Source organism: Lissotriton vulgaris, chromosome 2_1 (genome assembly GCF_964263255.1).
Source record: "Lissotriton vulgaris chromosome 2_1, aLisVul1.2, whole genome shotgun sequence".
Taxonomy (NCBI): domain Eukaryota; kingdom Metazoa; phylum Chordata; class Amphibia; order Caudata; family Salamandridae; genus Lissotriton; species Lissotriton vulgaris.
This window is the reverse complement of record NC_141687.1, coordinates 2,114,871,542-2,114,891,641: the sequence shown is the minus strand read 5'-3', so window position 1 is coordinate 2,114,891,641 and position 20,100 is coordinate 2,114,871,542. Positions and strand designations below refer to the sequence as shown.

At 43.0% G+C, this 20,100-nt stretch overlaps 1 protein-coding gene across 3 annotated transcripts in view; it reads right to left on the bottom strand.

The window, feature by feature from the left end:
• Nucleotides 1–20,100, bottom strand: part of APBA2 (amyloid beta precursor protein binding family A member 2) — a 1,219,434-nt gene that overhangs the window by 326,093 nt on the left and 873,241 nt on the right. For all 3 annotated transcript variants that reach the window (XM_086958387.1, XM_086958390.1, XM_086958389.1), the window contains one exon: nt 11,600–11,686. In XM_086958387.1, the coding sequence (XP_086814513.1) occupies nt 11,600–11,686 (87 nt within the window). The remainder of the gene's footprint in view (nt 1–11,599; nt 11,687–20,100) is intronic.

Sequence of the window (20,100 nt, the reverse complement as noted above, 5' to 3'; positions counted from 1 at the left end):
TAACTAGTCCTTGGTCTTCATCCTTTTCCTTAAATTCTACATTCAATAAAAGAACTCTTTCTCTGTCACTGTGAACATATCTTCACCCTTTTCACTTAATTTCATATCTATAAAATATTTAAGGCAGTACGATACAAAGAAAATATTCTAATAAGGTATCTCAATTGATGCAAAAGAAAATCTGCACAAGCATTTCCAAGATGTGAGTCATTCCCTTGAAACATTGCAAATCAAGGACAATTTCAGCATCGCACTATAAAATAGTTGCACTTTCTTTTCAGTAGACTTCATATTCCCAAAGATTATTTTAGGTTCCAAGGTGTAAATGGAAATTGCTCCATTTTCACTTTATTTGGGGATTTTTCACACAATAAACCATGGCTAACTAATATGGCTCCTCATTAAGATACATTTATGAGGGCATGGCTATGCTGTCAGGCTGAATGGATTGAAGGAACTGGGAGAAAATGTTAATTTTAGTATCTGAAGTAGAGCCTGACAGGACTAGTGTTACAAAGTATTGTGAAGCACTTGCGGCTAAGTTAGATAGGGGAGGCTCAAGACCTACAAAAGTGAAATAAAATTTGCTTTGCTGTAAGCATTCCGAGGTGGCACAGCGACAAAGAGCTGAAAACTCGCAGTAAGCCCTTATAGGACTTACAATGGATTGACTGAAGAAAAGGAGGTGTTTACAGGAACCTCACCACTGAACAGGTAAGATGGCTAAAGCAAGGGCCCTTGGCATAGTCGGGAAGCTACCTCTGGAAACCTTCCCCACTATGCCAATAGGGGGACCACAGAGTATTCCTTAGGGGCTTGAGCTGTGCCTCCTCTCTCCAACACAACACCGAATAGTGAGTAGTGCTTGTGCTTCTGGGGGCCAGTGTGAACATTTTCACTACATCAGTAATGAAATCCAAGTACATTAACAAGTCAGGATCAGCTGCAGCCATCCATATGGCCTGAGGGGCCATGCCGCTTCATCTTTTTTCTGGAAAAAAGAGTGTCTGTCAGGCTGAAAAAAGGTCAGCCTGACAGACAATCCTCTTGCTCAGGTCAGGCAGCCTGCGCTAAATGCCCATGCTCATGGCTATCTGAGCTGAACTTTGCCAAGCTGAGGATTTCACTGCCCTGTGTACATGTCCCCCTCAGCCTAGAGAAAGTCCTTTGTGGCCCTCCCCCTCATGATGAGGGGGAGTGTCACTAATTGCCTTGGCCCTTGGCACTTCAGGGTTAAGCCATGAGAGCCCAGGGCCCAGTGTCAATCAGTGACACCTTGTCACAGAGTGGGGTCACAGAGTGGGGTGGGGTCAGCAGTCCCACTAACTGCATCCCGTTCTGCGACGAATAAAGGACTGCTGCCTTGCCTCATTGTCTGACCTTAGGTTAGCCAATAAGGGAAGGCAGTAGTCCCAACCCTCATAGGACCTCCGAGGCTTCCCTCTCTACAGGGAAGGTAAGTTTTATGTTTTTTTGTTTGATGTATCTATGTTCCGGCGGAAGGGGGGGAGGCGGTCTAGTTGCCATACCGCCGACTCCCTTCATAAAGCAGGACTGAGCTCGTGTAGCGGACCTAGCGGTACGAGTGTGTGCCACGCTGTCTGAGATCTAGTCATTCATTGCGCTTGCTTGTTTGCAGGGAGCACGAGTTAGGTGCTCGCACTGCTGTGTAACTTTTTTAATTTTAATCTTAGCAGTGTACTTTTTGTCCTTGAATTCTGACGCTGCTGTAAGAGAGCAGGGGGCACTATTTCAGGTGCTTGCACTGCGCTTCATTTTTAACTACGTTTTTTACTTCACTTACCTATTATTGTGCTTACTGTGTCTGCCTCACACTCCCCGTTCCACCCCGAGCCTAGCTCGTGGTTGTGGAGGGAGTTCCTTCCTATCACTTTGCTCGACTTTCATACACTTCCGGCGGAAGGGGGGAGCGGTCTAGTTGCCATATCGCCGACTCCCTTCATAACCGATGTGCTGGCCAACGCGCAGTGGACGCGCGTAGTGGGCGCGACGATGGCACGCCGATGTCGCGCCGAAGTCGCGCCAACGTCCTGCCCGTCTACGCCATTCCCCGTGTCACCACAACCCCTATAGAAATCCGCACATACTCCAGAGATGCTCTTCTTAACCTCAGGTCTACTTAATGCTCACAGACCGTGCCCCTGAGCTGTCATCAAACTCCATCCAAATGTTTAGGCTGTAATCTCTCCCTTCTATCCATTCCCTCTACACTCAACATGGCAAACTCCGATTTTCCACCTCCCCTGCCCAGGAAAAAACACGTAGAATCCTCTCACGAGCTTAACTTTATTAGCTTTAACTGCAGATCATTACCTAAGCACAAAAGAGATGTTTTTGACCTACTTACCTCTTCTCAACCGGCTGCTCTATTCCTCACTGAGACTTGGTTAAATGACAGCTCCGGCCCTGACATAGTGCTGCCCTCCCCGATAACTACACCTATATCGGAAGAAACAGAGTTGGAAGAGAAGGAGGAGGGATAGCAATTATTTTTAAAAAAATCTACCCCTGTAAATGGGAGGATCTAGATATACAGAATTTTGTAGCTGGCCTTTTTAAGCTCCTGCTATCACCTAACTTCACTCTCTCCAGTGCCCTCATTTATCGCCCCCCAGGCCCAGCCAGCCCGAGGGCTATCTCCCTTCCTGAACACATTTCTCCGCTTCTGCTGGATGCCACTAACTTTCTGCTCATTGGAGATCTCAACATTCACTTGAACAACACATTCTGCCCCACCAGTACCAACCTCCTTCTGGATCTAGCAGCATTATATATCACTCTACATAACTCGGGCCTCACTCACAAGGCAGGGAACTTACTTGACCCTATTTTTTCTAACCTGGACACCATAACATGTAAGCCTTCCTTACCCATCCCCTGGTCAGATCATTGCATGGTGGAATTTTCTATAACAATAGATCGGTCCCCCAAGACCCCAGCTATTCCCACAGGACCCAGGGTGACCAGAAACTGGAATAATCTGGATTCCAATAAACTTAATTCTTGTCTTGAAAACACCAGACCCCTCGTTACCATTACAAACATTGAGGATGAAGCGGCCATTCATGGCTGGCTCACTTCTGTCATCAATGAGTGCCTCCCTCAAAGTAAGAAGAAGTATAATCTGCAACCCCCCCGACCCGTGGTTTACCGACTCATTAAAAAGGGAAAAAAACATTTGCAAAAACCTTGAGAGGAGATGGCGCACCCACTACGACCCCTGCGTTAAGCAATTGTATAAATCTGCATTAAACAAATATCACTCACTCTGCACCACAGCCAGGGCAGAATACGTCAACAGGACGATTTTAAATGCCCAAAATCGCCCCAAAGCACTTTTTAAAGTCGTACAGGAACTCTCGGCGCTTCATGCCAGCCGAATGCTCCTTGTTTAGACGCCACTCAATGTAATACTCTGGCAGACTTTTTCATCTCCAAAATTGATAGCATCTATGCCGACTTTGGAAACCCTACCCCTACCCATCTTCCTTCTGAACGGTCCGCACTGGTTATCCCCAGTGAACCCGTGACACTGGACCAAACACCTAGCAGTCCCGCTCTGCAGTTAACAACCTGAGACCCTCTCACTATCGCTACATTTTATGATATTATTGGGAACATCAAATCAGGCTCCCCTAGGGATCCCATACCTCCACAAATTCTACGTGTCCTGGAACCCTCTGCCCTTAACCTTATTCTAGAACTACTCAATACATCCCTTGAAGAAGCTAAGGTCCCGAAAGCTTGGAAACACGCAATGATAGTACCTCTGCTGAAAAAGGTGAATGCAGACCCAAATAATCCATCTAATTTCCGTCCCATCTCACTCCGTCCGGTCTTCTGAAAAAATTCTTGAAAAACACATCAACACGCAACTCACTAAATACACTAAATCTAGGAATATCCTTCATCAATCTCAGTCTGGTTTTAGGTCAGGTTTTTCCACAGAATCAACACTCCTTGGTGTCTCTGAGACCATTCAATGCCAGGTTGACAAAGGGGAACCCGTGGCACTTATTTTACTCGACCTAAGTGCCGCATTTGACACGGTTTCCCATTCCATCCTTCTTAAAACTCTCCAGTCATATGGCATCAATGGCTCAGCTCTGAAGTGGCTTGCTACCTTTCTTTCGGATCAAACCTTTCAAGTCTTTTCCACCACATCTGCTTCCAATACTCACAAATCTAAATATGGTGTCCCTCAGGGCTCAATCTTGAGTCCCCTACTTTTTAATCTGTATGTTAGACCTTTGGCCAATATTCCAGAACTAGCTGGGCTTACCATTTATTCTTACGCTGATGACACTCAGATCATCTACTCACTCTCCACGAACCCTCACTCTACTCCATCTTCCCTATGCACAGGACTTAACAACATTGCCAAATGGATGCATGAAAACAAATTAAAACTTAATGGGGGGAAGACAGAACTCCTTCTGTTCGGCAACAACATACCTTTGTGGGGATCCCATCACTGGCCACCTCAAATGGGCCCTCTTCCTGCCCCTTCTAAAACTGCCCGCAACCTTGGCATTAACTTCAATGACCAGATGTCTATGAAGCAACATGCAGTCAGAGTTGCCTCCACTTGTGTAACCATCCTCAAGTGGCTCCAGAAGATATTATGGATGCTTCCTCAGGACACACAAAAAACTGTTGTTCAGGCCCTAATAACATGCAGACTGGACTATGGAAATATTCTTTACCTAGGTGCCTGTAAAGAAGTAACTCATAAATTACAGACGGTGCAGAACATAGCGGTCAGGTTACACTGCAAACTCCCTAAGAAATCCTCTACATCCATCCCTTTACGCAACCTTCATTGGCTCCATATTGAGAGTTGCATAAAGTTCAAGGCCCTATGTTCTATGCACAGAATTAAAACAGGCAGGGCCCCACTGTATCTTCGAAAACTAGTCCAACAATATTGCCCCTCTCGCGTCCTCCGCTCTGCTAACCAGCACAAGTTTCAGGTACCCAGGATCAAAAAAGCCAGAATGGGCGGATGGTCCTTTGCGTACCTGGCCCCTTCCCTTTGGAACTCTCTTCCCCTTCACCTGCGCACAGAACCTAGCTATCTCAATTTCCGCAAGAATGTAAAGACATGGTTATTTAATCATTAGGCTGTCTTTCTCAGTCCTGAGTCTCAAACCTGTTCGGTCCTCTGCCCTCTTCCTGTTCCTAGCGCCGGGAAACCTTCGGGTAGCTATGCGCTCTACAAATTATCAGCTGCCACTGAATCCTCCTGCATAAACATAAAAACGCTTACTAAAAGGATTATAAGGGACAATAAACAAGGTGAGACAAGAGCACCTCAACAAATGTTAGCAAACCGCCAAATAGAAACACAGGTCCCTACAATGATACACAATGTTGTATCCTCAATAACCTGAACTTATTCATTTTTTCCCAGAGTTTTCTGATGTTAATTTGCAGTCTTAGGTATTTGTCTAGCACACCGATGTTTCTGGTGTGGGTCTTTTGTGCTCTGTGTGAATGGTTATTATATGCAGACCTGGGCTTGCATGTGTGGTTAGTACTGTGCATGTTGGGGCATATCCTATAAAGGAAGAATGTATAAGTGAATTGTGCGGGTTTTGTTAGACCTGGCACCATTGGCATGGGTTTCCCTTCCATTTTTGCCTCTACATCCTGTGTTTTGCTGTGTGTTGGACTCCGTTTTGCTGGTCTAGATGCTTTGGGTACTTTGTCACTGCTGATCAATGCCAAAGTGCAAGTTCTACCTTTGTAAAGTATTGTTATGAATTAGTGATCTCATGATTGGCTTATTTGATTTACTTGTCAGACCCTAGTACTGTGTACTATGTGTGCCCAGGGCCTGTAAATCAAATACTGCTGGTGGGCTTGCAGCACTGATTGTGCCACCCACAGAAGTAGCTTGTAAAATGTGACTCAGGACCACCATGTCGACTTGGCAAGTGCACACACTTGCCTGTCCCTAAACCTTCTCTTTTCTCCATATTAGTTACCCCTAAGGTAGGCCCAAGGTAGCCCTGTGGGCAGGGTGCATTGCATGTGAAAGGTAGGACATGTCCTGACGTGTGTGGCATGTCCTGATAGTGAAATACTGACAATTTTGTTTTTCACTATTTCAAGGCTATCTGTTCCCATAGGCCAGAATGGCGAGTTTGTTTATAACAATTTATAAACATAACTGATCCTGGGAACACGATGGGAAAATAAAGTTTAGTATGCCTGAACTTAGAATGTTAAGATGCATCTTTTAGTGAGGGTGATTTTTACATTCTGTGTTTGAAAATAATGCCTAACTATCCAGTGTGCCTCTGCTAGGTTTGTGTATTACATGTCTGGTTTTTGGATGACAGGGGCTGGAGAAGGGCAGCGGCTCCAGAAGTCTGATGAGTCAGGTCTGGGCTGAATAGGCCTGGTCTGCATTTGGAGTTGTGGGAGGAGTAGCACCTTCACCTGAATAGGGCTGTGCCTGCCTTCCACAAAGATGGATCCCCCCCTGTGGTGTGTCTGGAGCAAGGGCTCACACTGACAAAGTGTCGAACTGGTTTTGGCTGGGTACAGAAACTCTCTGCCTTCAGAGAACAAAGGATTTTGATGTTTAAAAAGAGGGGCCCAGACCCCAGACTTTTAGATCACTTCTGGGAATCAAGAGAAACCTTTGCCAAGAAGAATAGCCGGATAAGCTGAGGAGGAATACTGCCCCTGTGCTGTTTGCTATCTGGGGTTGGCCTGCAGTGCATGCTTGCGACCAAAGGAAAGGAGAAAAAGGACTTTGCTGTTTGCTTTGTTATCTTGAGGAAGATCTCCAAAGGCTTGAAACTGAGTGTGCCTCCTGTTCTGAAGTCTCAGGGACACAAAGACTTCACCACCAGCTCAAACCTGCATAGAGGTGCCTGCTGCTGTTTAGGACCTCTGGAGACTGTTTGTTGCTGGGAGCTGGAAAATCGACGCAACATCAAAGTAGCATGTCACATCAATACCTGTTTCCTACGCATAGCCAAAGAAACCGTCGCAGCGCCTGCCACTGCTCAAGAAATAGCCGTACGACATTTTGGGTGTACCAATCTCTGAACCCCGAGATTGCTACACCAATTCCGACGCAAGCCTGCTGTGTGGCTGCACGAAACCACGCATCGAACCGGATCGACGCATCGCATTGAGGCGCCAACACTGTTGCATCGTTGGGGGCCAAAGTAAGGAATCGACGCATCACCTCCCCTGCGCTGCAGTAAGGAACTGATGCATTACCTCCCCTAAGCGTAAGGAACCAGCGCATCACCTTCCATGAGGCCATTTTGTTTGTTTTGAGTGACGCATCCAAGGTACTTTGTGAGAAAGTGTTGCATTTACAACTTGCATTGAACTGAACTATTTCTACCATTTGAAAGCCTTATTTTTAATACTGTCTTGTGGATTTTTGTTGTTTGGTCTTGTTTTGCTTTAGATAAAGCTTACTTATTTTTCTAAACTGGTGTGGTGTCCATTTGTAGTGTTTTCACTGTGTTACTGTATGCATTCACAAATTCTTTACACACTGCCTCTGAGATAAGCCTGTCTGCTCGAGCCAAGCTACCAAGGAGGGGAGCAGGGGTTATTTTATGAGTGTGTCCCACCTTACCCTGACTAGAAGCACGGGTCTCTATTTGGACAAAGTTACCTACCTATTCCAACTAAAGACCCCCATTTCTAACAGGTTTCTAAAAGATGCTCTGAATTTGTTCTGTAAATGTGATGCTGTGATGAGGCACAGTGAGATGTATAAACGTTTGCATCTGCTATTTGCTGGTTCAAAAAATTCTCTCCGTTTGTTGGATCTGAACATGTTGCATAAGCATAACTCTGCAGGGAGGCTTAAATTTGTGTTGGGAGGATGTGAAAAGGTAAAACATGTACTTGTATACATAACTGTATACTGTCAAGCTCTTCCTAGATCAGTACAGACATAGTGCTGGGTTTGTTGTGGCAATGGAAGATAGGATTGTATTGTTTCCCAGAAGATATTTGGGATAAAGTAACTCTGTCTTACATTATAAAGATATTGCAAGCCGCCGACCATATGGAAAAATAAGATTTTTTTCTTGTCAATATACATCGGGAAAAACAGAGCAGAAGAAAGAAAAGCAACAGTTCATTTTTCATTCTTTAAATAGCTACTTTAATTATGCACCCTGAGCTGACCACCTCTGGCTTTGGCGGCTGGCACTAGTAGCAGGCATTGTGATATCAGAACTCAACTGTAATAAGTTATTACAATTGAATTCTGATGTCATTTCTTTATAATCAGTGACTGGCTGCCTTACTAGTCAACAGTGATAAATAAATGAGAAACAGGCGGTCAAACAAGGATTGCAGAATCCATTTTATTATAAGGGCATAATTCCGTTCTCTGATTTCAGCTGAGAGAGTATTTTACCTTTATAAGTAGGGTCTTTGTTTTTGTTGATGGAACTAGGGAACATCACTAATGACTGTCCTGTACATGGTACAGAGTAGCTTGAATAATATATTTGTCTTGAATCTAGGATCCAGTGCAGTGCTTGTAGGGGAAATGTATTGTAGGCCTTTGGTCCAAGATTGAAGAGCTTGAAGAACAAACAGGATCTCTCAAATTAACTATTTAGAAAAGGTACAGTGAACATTACAAGAGTTATAAGCTTTCATAGGGATTTGTTTTGTGGTATAAGAAGAGCCAAGGAAGGAAAAAAGCTCATGAAATACACGTAGAGAGGCTGTATTAATAACTATCTGTAATTGTATTTACTTATACAAGTAATAGCATATAAAACAAATGTTACAAAATAGGACTAGTCAATACAAATATGCGATAAACATATAAAAATATCTTTAAGGTGCTCCGAACTCTGGCAAGCACTAAAATGGGTGCCTCAGCTTCCCCAACGTGCTATGCTCTCTATTGCCATAATGAGATATTTTTTCTACTACGAGTCCACTTCTATAAGCAGACTGGTATCCCTTAATTCTGAGTTGCCAAGCTTAACAAAGCAGTACTTGGCACTGTTATTGGGAACACCTTCTGCAGCTGTAGAAGAATCTCCTTTTTTTATAAGGCTCGTCTTACAAAAGCCCCTTAAGGGTATGGGAGAGTTAAATGAGATCAATGTCCTTTCTTCTACTTGTATTCTATATTTTGTAGATGGCCTCACTCCTGCTTACCTCTCAGCCGTCTCTGTTTTTATACTCTACCAAACATCATAGACTCTACATACATATCTACTGGCAGCCGCGGCTGGCAGTGGGAGTACCTGCAGGGCGGTGACATGGGGAGGGGGAGGGGCAGGGTGGGGTGCAGTAATGTATGGGGTACGGATTTTCCCAGGTTAGTAAACATTTAAATAAATAACACGAATTTCGTTGAGTGCACTGCATCCCCAAATGCGATGCAGTGCGCGCAGCAAAATTTGTTTGATTTATTTAAATGTCTACTTACCTGTAAAACTCCGTATTCCATACATTACTAACCCGCACCCTGTCCCTCCCCCTCCCCACGTCACCGCCCTGTAGGTACTCCCAGTCTTATTTTTGTTGTTTTTTCTTGCAGCCAAACTGGTCTCGAACTAGGCTTCCCGCTGAAACAATTTGTGCGAACTGTAAATGATTTAATGGGCTAAGTGCAATCTTTAGAACCTGAGTACTAAAGTTATATTTTTAACATGGTGGTTAGAGAAATTGTGAAATGAAAGCTGATTTAGCATTTATTTATGAAGTCAGATGAAGCCACGGGCAATTTGTTTCACTTTCAAGTCATGTTTGTTAGTTATAAATCATCTGTCCTGAAACCTTTCATATGCAATATTCATCACTCTACTCCAGGACATTAATTGGGTTGATTATCACTGGAATAATTCCCTCTTAGTTAACCTGCAGAAAAGTACTCCTTAAATCAAAAAATGATTATTAGCAAACTAAAATTATTCTCTCCAGTGGGAATCCATCTGAAGCATTTTTGTTTTTTTCCTCTTTGCCTTCTAGAGCACACACACACATAAATGCAACAATATACCCACATTTTTGCAAGACAATGGGTTATAGGTTTGCCTGTTTGATCACGAAAGCTTCCTTTATTGGTGATATTTACAACAGAACAGCTGCCCATCTTTTCCTAATGGTATCTTTCAGCTAAATGTACGACTCTATCTTATGTTTTAATGTATTGTGTTTATTACAAACCGAAACTCCAGGACCTTCTGTTTTTAATCAAGAGTAGTGCAAGAGATATTTATTAGGAGGAATTGGATGAAAAGTTTTTTTAAAAGATAGAATGTAATATCGATAAGCATGTTCACTTAGTATTATAAATCACAGTTTTTAATATAAACAAGTTCACATACATTCTCCATCAACAGTGCTCTGTTGAACAGTACGTCAACGTCACATTCAGTCTTCCAATTCAAACCCAGTCCTTTTTTACCATCAAATAGGTATGTGTAGCCATAAAATAAAAGTACCCACCACTTTGAAATCTGATGACACAAAGCAAGTGAAGTAAGTGAGCCGACCACTCCCTAGAGGAACTCCTCCGTCTCTTCCATCCAAGGACCTATCTATTCACCCTTCCAGCCCCCCTCCGATATCACCTATGTCATCTTTACAATCTTACATGCATTCATTTTTTTCACTCGTCATTCAATCTTTTTCCATTCCATCAATCATCCACACTGCCATCCATCACTCCACTGTACCATCCATCTACCACTGTGCCATCCATCCACCCATCCCTTTACTCTGCCATGCTTTCACGAATCCATTGGCATATTCATCCATGTTATACTCTGCCAAACATTTACCTGCCTATCTACCTGTTTATCCATCCCTTTACCCTACCATCCTTTCACCTGTCAATTCACTGATCCATTCATCATCTATCCATTTGTCCATTCACTCATTCTTTCACCCATCCATCCACTTGATGCTTTCACCCATCCATCCAGCTGCTTATTCTTTCTCCTGCCTATCCATTCACTCATTCTTTCACCCATTCATCGACCCTTTCATCCCTTTACTCTGCTGTCCTTTCATCTGTACTTCTACCTATCTATTCACTCATTCTTTCACCAATTCATTCATCACCCAAAAAATGCATCCACACACTCATTCAGCTCCCTACTAATTCACCCTCCCACTCATTCATCCTTCCTTCCTGCCTTCCTTTCACCTTTCCTTCCATTCAGTATTCCTTCCTTCTTTCTCTTTACCGATCATTCATTTTTCCTGGCCCCCTCTTGCCCTACTACTGACTCTCTAGTCCTTCATAGTGTTAATTATATTTTTTCCTGCGAGCTGCTGACAGAAGAGGTTCATAAACAGCCCCACCCCCGCTGTAGCTGCCAAAGCGAGGGGTTCATGATGCCCTTGGGTATGTGCTCAAACGCAAATGATACGCCAAACCCATTCAAATTGACTATCTTGACATATACATTTCTATCTTGCATTATTTACATTTTAATTCTTCCATCAGTATGGATTTGCAATACAGACATACTTTGAAATCTACTAAAAACAGAAGATACGGGTTGTCACTATTGTGATTTTGAAAATTCACAAAGAAATATGAACTAAAACTCACCTGCGTATCTGCATTCAAAACTTTAATTCTTTGCGTGGAGATGAATAGATCCACTTCAGTTAATGTCTGTGCATCTCCTTCTGAACTCTGGAAGAAAAAGTTGACATGCGTTCAAACAATATTTTAAAACAACTTATTGAAAGCCTTATGCTTAATATGTGCACCCATCCTTAAAATCCTATGGTAGTTATTCAGACAAGCGTAGTATACCCCTTGAAGTAAAATGGAAGAAAAGACTTTGTCTAGTGTTGGTACACATTTGAACATAGTATCTGAAATAAAATAACATGGCTGAGCTATACCAAATGAGTCATGGCTGACAGAGAATACACAGGCCTCAAAAGAAAGTTAGGACTCATTGTAGTTTAGTTAAAAATGTATGCTCAAAGTAGCAGGTTGGTTCAAAAGGTGCTGCTTTTATGAAGGAAAAATATAGTGCCTAAATAAGCTTACCTTATTATTCCAATGTGCCTCGTATATGATGCAGACTTGCATCAAAGACAGACCATTTTTTTGCGTTAGCCGCGGTTAAAAAAACAAGAAATTTGCTGAGACTTAGTGCACACAAAACCATGCAACGGTAAAAGACTGTACAACAAAAACTACAGACAGTGATAGTCCGGTAGACAAGAGGACTGGACGGTGAACTCCGCTTAGTTCACAAAGTTGTTTGTCCTGAAAAACTCTGCTCCTCGTAGCAGTTTTTTTCTCACTTGCACTCGCCAACGGTAGTTGGCGAGCACGGAAAATCCAACGTGAGATCGCTTCAAAACGAGATTTCTCAATGCAGGTGGTTGCAGATGGTCGCTACCCCTCGGATTGAGAAACCCTTTGTTCACATTGAGGAAGCTGTCTCGAGTAGAACTTCTAATCGAGCGTCAGAAAGAAGCTGCACCCACTTGCGCATAATGCAGTTTGCCCTGATTTAACAGTGGGAGACAAACGCCCAGCACTAAAAATCAGCACGAATGGCGCAAGGAAACGCACCTTGCGCACAATGCAGTTCTCCCTGATTTAACAGTGGGAGACAAACACCGAGCACTAAAAATCAGCACAATGGCGCAAGGAAATGCAGTTCGCCACTTGCAGAACTCCACGTTGAAGTTTTTTTGTCACAACTCCACCCAGGCCTAGTAGACATACATGCGCAGGCCTAGAGAGTCTCGACTACTAGCTGTAAGATAGACAGCTCCTCTACTACACACACGATGAACAAGCCCAATTTCACAGGGTATAGAGAAATGTGCAGAAATGTCCTCCAATACACGATAGGACAAGAAGTTTCTCAGAGATAAACAGAGAAAGAACGCCTGAAGCATATTTGTATAAAGTGGGAGGTGGGCATGGAGAAAACTAAAGTTAGAGACAACAGGTCATATAGAGATCATCAGTATCGAAAACCATATTAGAAATACTGCCAAAGCCACAGAATACATTCAGGGGCAGACTGGGGAAGAAAATAGGCCAGGGCACCAAAATAAAAGTGATCCTCATTATAGGATAAGATACAGGGGCGTAACAAACTCCCCCGCAGCCCCTGGTGCAGGGTGGCCCCAGCCTTCAGTAGATGAAGGGGGGCCCCCTCAGCTCTTTGGTAGAAAGCTGTGTCTCTATCTCTCAAAAGTAGCTGCTGCAGTTTGCAGCCTGCTCTGAGCTCCTTGTGCTGCTTACCTTTGACTGAAGAGAAACAAAATAACATGTTACATTGTTTCACTTCAGTCAAAGCCACAGAAAGAGGGTGGGGGTGGGGGCCTTAACTGAGTGCATTCTCCTCAGGGCACTATTAATTATTCCTTTGATAAGGGAGGAGGCCAGGGCCCTGAAGGGGGTGGGGGTATGGAGGTGTCAGGGTTTGGGGGCCTACAGGGGCTGGGGACCTCTTAATTTGATTGTGGCCCCTTAAAAAAAAAGGTTACAGTTTTCAGTTATTTAAAGCGTTTCCGTCATTTTAATCTCCCCATCGGGATGATCTCCCCCTTCGCATAAGCCTCGTGGGGGAGACCAAACCGACGGGGGAGAGCATCTGGTTAGGTTGCAGCTGTATTTGTAAGCTCCCCTCTGAGTAGGAGGACACCAAACCGATGGGGGAGATCATCTAGTTAGAAAACTGTCTAACATGCGAAATTGAATACATTGTGCATACCCCTCTTGAGTGGGCCTGGTAAATGTGGAGAGCTGGTATATTGGCATGTGGCGAGGGCGCAGTGTTCTGCTGTATGCCTTGTGCACAGGTTGGCCCATGGTGAATTAAAATTATTAGAAAGAATGCTCCAGACAAGGAAGGAGACAGTGAGTAAGTTTATTTTTATTGCTGAAAAGGTGAAACAGAGGTCTCAGTGGAATGGGATAAGGGGCCTGCAAGTAAGGGAAGGTTATCTCTGTTCAGACGGCCTGTAGGTCCTTTCATATATATCTGTGTAATATAGTTTGTAATCACTGTGACATTTTTCAGAACTTTTGGTTGTTCCTGTTTCATAATAGAAATTGTGTTTTCCAACAAGTCATTGTTCTTTTAAAAAAAATACACCTTTAATTGCTTGGTTTATCGTAGTCAGTTTCACGCTCACCCTGACATCTGTTTGAGACCTCCAGATAATTTGTTATTCTCTCGGCGTACCATGTCAACCTTCCCTCTGAGTTAGGTAAACTGAGTTACAGTGACAATCGTTATGTACAGCACACAGAGGTGTCAAAATGGCATTTGTTCAAACATTAATTTTATTGTGAGAGTAAAGAATCCTCATTAAAACATGAATGCGTGTGAGGGTGATGTGCTCTCTGCCCACCCTTGTTTGGGCAATGTATTGTTGGTAGTTCTTAGTATTTAGTGTGTATCCTTGGCTTGAGATGGTGGCACTTTCTTGTATGGCCAGATTACATGTGGATACTGGATGAAAACTGCAAACTGTTAGTAGAGCACCTGCCATGCATTTACTAAAAATAAAAAGCTTGTCTATTACGTCAAAATTATTTTGTTTGAAGAAAGTGATCAGCTTACGTTTTGGAAAATTATGTTTATTATTTTACAACTATAAACTTGTGTTAGCAAAATTCCTTCATTTTTAAGAATTATAAACCTGTTTTGTCACAAAATGAATGTGTCGGTGTGTACACAAAAACACACAGACAGACAGACATAAACACATATTTGTGGAATAATCAGTACTGCTGTCTGCAACTCAGCTTTCTTTTGCTTGACATTGACAGATTTGTGCATTTTGGTATTTTCTTACTATGCCCTTTCAAAAGAGAATTCCACTTACAACATGTGACATAGAATCTACCTAGAAGGGGCAGGAAGGCAAAGTGTCAGGAAGTAAAAATGTAGAAGGGAAGTATGTTGCCATGTGAACGTCCTTTTACTGCACAGTCTGTATTATGTTTGGCATTTTAAATCTTAGAGAAATTGTGCTGAAAGAAACACCACTTTATCAACAATTCCTTAAAAGAATTTTGAGTGGGTTCACCCGGAATAACAACATTTGGATAGGTCAGCCTTCTTTGTCACACTAGGAAAGTAGTGAAATATTTCAGGAGTCCTCCATCAGAACCTGTCATGTTTTTGCTATGTATTTGAGAATAGTGTTGTAAAAACTCCATTGGCCTAATGTTTTCTAACCTTTCTGAGTGGAAGAACATCTTTATGTACTCCAGTGGAATTCAGGCTTGCTTGCACTCTCAGTCAGTCCAATTCAGGGTTGATATTTACCTCCAAACACTTAAAAAAAAAAGTCACCAGCCGCCACTGATTAGAGGTGATCCCCCAAATACTCCAGGCGGCATTGGATTCATTTGCTCTGTGCAGTGTACAGCTAGTAAATAATTTTTACTGGGGATGGTTTTAGTTCCCAGTCTGACCCTGCCTTCAGCTGCTGGAGGCTCTTGAGTGTGCAGGTCATGGTGCGATGGTATGCTTGTCAAATCAGCTAGGGATGCAGGTAGGTGGGATGCTGCCTTTAGACAGGAAAGAAAGCTGACAAGAGTGAGCGGTGGACTCTGAGTGCAAAGCAAGTGCCTGCCTGGACCAGCCCCAACTCCCCTCTACAGACAGAGTTATCATCTATCGTCAGTAGAGAGGCTCCCAATGCTCCATGCCCATGCCCAAGATGGAGCTGTGCACATACATTCACTGTTTGAGTGTCATCAGATTCCTTTCTGCCCCTGCAGCCACTGCAATTTGTTGTTCAGTGAGAGGATGGTGATGCTGCAGCTAATGCAGTAAGCTTTCAATTGCACTGATGCAGCATGCACTACCAGCTACCAGCTCTCCTGTCTCGATCTTAAAGCGTGTGTAAGCCAGTGTCATCCATCTGCAGAGATGCCAGTGTTACCCATTTGTGGGTGCAGGTGCTGACAGCTACCATCGTCCCTGACCAGAGTCTCTGTGCTCTGCACCGTTATTACACCATGTGCAGTCCACAGTGATAGACACAGTTTTACATTTTCTGCTTTTAGCCATCCAGGCTAACAGCATAGCAGAAGATACCCAAGGGCCTATAGTCAGGCAACTCACAAAGCCTGACCACCACAGCCCAACGAAGGGGCAGCTGAAACCTAAGGTTGCCCTTCCTGCTTGCGGTTGCGTTCATATATCTGCAACTTGAGTTAGAATGACTATCACTCTCCAATACATGCAGGCAGGACTGGAGAGCACCATGGAGTAAGTGACATGACCCAGTAAATGCTGCCCACACCCAGACCAGGTAAAGCTGCAAGTAAATACACGTGAAGTAGTTCCTCACTATTTTCCTACTACATTTGGCCAATTTATGGGTCTCAGAATCCAGCTATGGTCTGTTTTATCCCCTATCCATTCCTGATGGTACATTGGATTTAACCTACTAATCTTTCAAGCTAGCCAATTAACATAATTCTACTGTCATGAAGAACTGCATTCTTGAACTGGCAGACACGTTAAAGACATCCACACTTAGGCAGTGCCTAATTTATGCAGTGACATAAAGCACTCAGTTTTGGGCAGTGGAGCTTATGTTTCATTATCAGAATTAAACCAAGAAGAAATAAGAAGGTAGATAAAGAGCATAGAGCAGCATGAGAAAGATTGGCAACACTGCCAAAGGGACAGGCCAGGAATAAACAAGGACCTGCAAGAGCGAGAAAGAGAAAGAAAGGGTGTTGTGGTGGAATCTTCACGAAGTATCATGGCTATTCAGCATTCAGCAGCACTGGCTGTGGGCTCCAAGGAACCAGCCCGTTCACTGCACTTATTTTGTTATAAATAAAATACTTCTGAAAGGGTAAGCCTAAATGAGCTTGAAACCTTCTCACCGAATGTGTCCAATTTCATGTATGGACAACCAGCTTTTAATACCAATTATAGTTTTAGCGTTGTCCATTAATATTGTGGGAGGGCAGTGTTACTCTGTGCCTATGGTCTGCAAAACAGATCACTGATTCATAAAAAATAAGGCCCAGTTGTCATTCCACCACCTCCCAGGCACAGGCCACTTTCTCATGGACAAGCACAAACACTTCTTTTTTAGGATTTCTTCCTGAATTACACAAAGGCAAAGAAGAAAGTATTTGCCCCAGTGGAACACACAATGCACTCAGTGCTTCTGTAGAATGCATGTATTTTCTGATTTGTGCATACATGATGTTACGTTGTTGACATTTGTGTAGCACACAGTCTGCCGTTATCAAGGTCTTGCAGCACTTTCATTCATTCAGCTTGCCTTGCACACATTGCTACTGTGGAACAGTAATGCCCATATATTTGAAGAATAAAGATAGAAAATCTAAATTTTTGTTCCATTTAGTAACATTTTGAATGGGAGATAATCCGAATAGCTCCAACCATCCCTTGGGGATATCGGCTCATATTAGCAGCAATGTCATTGTCATGCAAATATATGAGCTTCTGTGCCTTAGGTATTATTGGCTGGTACCTGCCATTAAGGGCTTTGCTTTCTTTGGTATTCAAAGCAGAACAGGACCCTAAACCACCTGCTGCTGCCTGTGGTGAGTCCGGTGCCCAAGTTGCACTTTTTACACACAATTAGTAAGGGAGGAAGTGAAATATGGTAAGTGAAGTAAGAGAAAAGAGTCACAAATAATCTGAGAATATGATGGGAGAGGGTGAACATAATGGGTAAAAGAGTGAAGACTGAGTGAAAGAACCACAAGGAGAAACAGATGACAGTGGGGTGGATATAGAGAAAGTAAAATCAATTTCAGTACTTTCATTGGGACAAAGTCTATGTTCATTTTAATCAGACAATACCTGTATTGACCTTTCTTGAGCCACCTAAAACGTTGCAAGTTCTTTCATGAGTTTGAATTGCTAGCTGGGCTAACTCAACCTTTTATCCTTTCAAGGTTTGTAAACTGGCTACAATTAATTGAATAATAATAATGTGTTAATAATATTGCAATTTAGTAATAAGACGTTTAGGGCTGGAATCAGCCTACTTGTAAGTTATGATACTGTAATGTAAAGGGGCACTGCTAGGCTCATTTTGTAAAATACTCTCTGATGGAGAGGCTCCTTTCCCAGTACAGTCAGTATATTACAGAAAATTGAGCCTGCTTTCCCCTCCCACACTCTGTGCAATCTGGGGCAAGAGCATTTACATCACACACTATGAAAGCTCAGCAATGTGAGAAAGTGAATTATTAATCGGGGGCATGGTAGTCCACCACAAGTAATTAAGTCACTAACTTGTTAGGTCTAGTCAAAGGTTTCAGTAATGTCATCTTGAGCTCAGTCTCTGGTAGCTATAGTACAGGGCAGACAGGTTCAAATTAGAGAAAATGTGTAAAGCATTTAGACATACCAAAACAGTTTAAAAGTTCAAAACACAAAAAGATAAACCCCCCTACTCCAATTTATAAAAATAGGAAAATAATAATAAGCAAAATGACAAAAATCCAATAACTGAGATATGAATTTTCAATGATCTAAGTAAAAATAGAGTCAAATAGGACAAAGAACCAATTTTCACGGTAGACTGGGACCTAGGTGCAATTTGTGGCCAAGCACAATGGAAAGCGTGTCAGATATAACAAGCTGATTGTCCCTACTAGAGCCTGAAAGATGAGAAGATCAATAACATTTCAAATCTGAAAAAGGACTTTGTTATTTTTCTGAGGAAAAATTCTCCTCTGTGCGGGACAAACCTGGAACTTAATCTGATGCTGTGAAACTGCCAGAAGGATACCATTTGCAGCCGAAATACTTGAGGCTCTGGAGCAAAACTTACTAAAAAAGTTCACAATCTTCTTTTGGTGCCCAAACAATGAAAGAAATACACTTCTAAGGCTCACAGGACCTCAGCGGAAGCACTTAGAGACTCTCAGAGTACCAGGCAGAAGACCTCATCAAAGTGTAGTGCATGGCCGGTGCCACTGGAATTCTTCAAAGGAATGTCCCCTTCAACCTTTCGTGTTCCTGAACCTACCTAGGGAATCAGCTCTATGATCCTTGAAGATCTTACTGTTCTTGGATTTCAAGTGGAAGGAGGTCCAACCCTGTCAGGTCCTTCTCACAGATCACACATGCGAAGTGCAGCAAATGTGGTCCATCTAGAATCCTTTCACAAGTCCAGCAGTGTTCTGAGGAAGGCTGAGCGAAGATACAGCTTCATAGGGTTCACCAGCCCGTGTGTGTGTGTGACACCGCAAGACATAACATAGTTCCTCTCTGACCAATGGAGTAAAGCCTCCCAAGCCCTGCCCTACCTACTTTTGCAGTTGTTTCCGTTTGCTTTACTGCAAACAGGCCTGAAGTGCAATGTGTCTGGGCAAATCCAAAATGCTGTGTTAGACTATACTAAACGTGGCTCTGAGGTGGAGGTGCGAGTGGGGAGTTCACTATGGTAATCAAAGTGCCCCTCCACATCTAACACTATAATTCAGCTTGAGGCAGGCACGGTACCCGCAACAAACCCAGAGACACAACTCTGGTAGGGCATAAGCTGAGTCCTTCAGCAACAAAACGAGATACACAGGAATTGTCTTTACATTCTGTTCTCTCCCTGTCCACTGTACCCAAAATATTGCATGTGGCTCAACAGATCTGTAAGCTGGATTTGGCACTTGGGTGTCACCATGATGCCCACAGCAGCCACCTGGCACATTCTGTTGAGCTCAGGTCAGCCTACTGCTTGTTTCTTGGAGGCATTTCACACCTATGTTGTACCTTTTCCCAGGCTAGAGCACAGGCTTTGGCTGATGCCTATTAGCGTTCTAACAGTAAAGGCAGGTAAGTGGGAACAATCTAAAAGTTACCTTCCCTATTTCTTAAAAAACTGACTTCACCATTGGATTTTTAATAACTATTAAAATAGCTGTTTAATTTTTGTTGTAGCTTGTTCCATTCTAGATATAACAGTATTAGTATTTTGATCTTTACTATGGTTTTCTACATAGTACCGCTAGACTTGCCACAGTAAAAATATTTTTTGGGTCATGTAACTTTTAGGACATGGTCAAATTAATTTTCTACATGTCCCGCTTTTAAATACTATGCACCCTTCCTT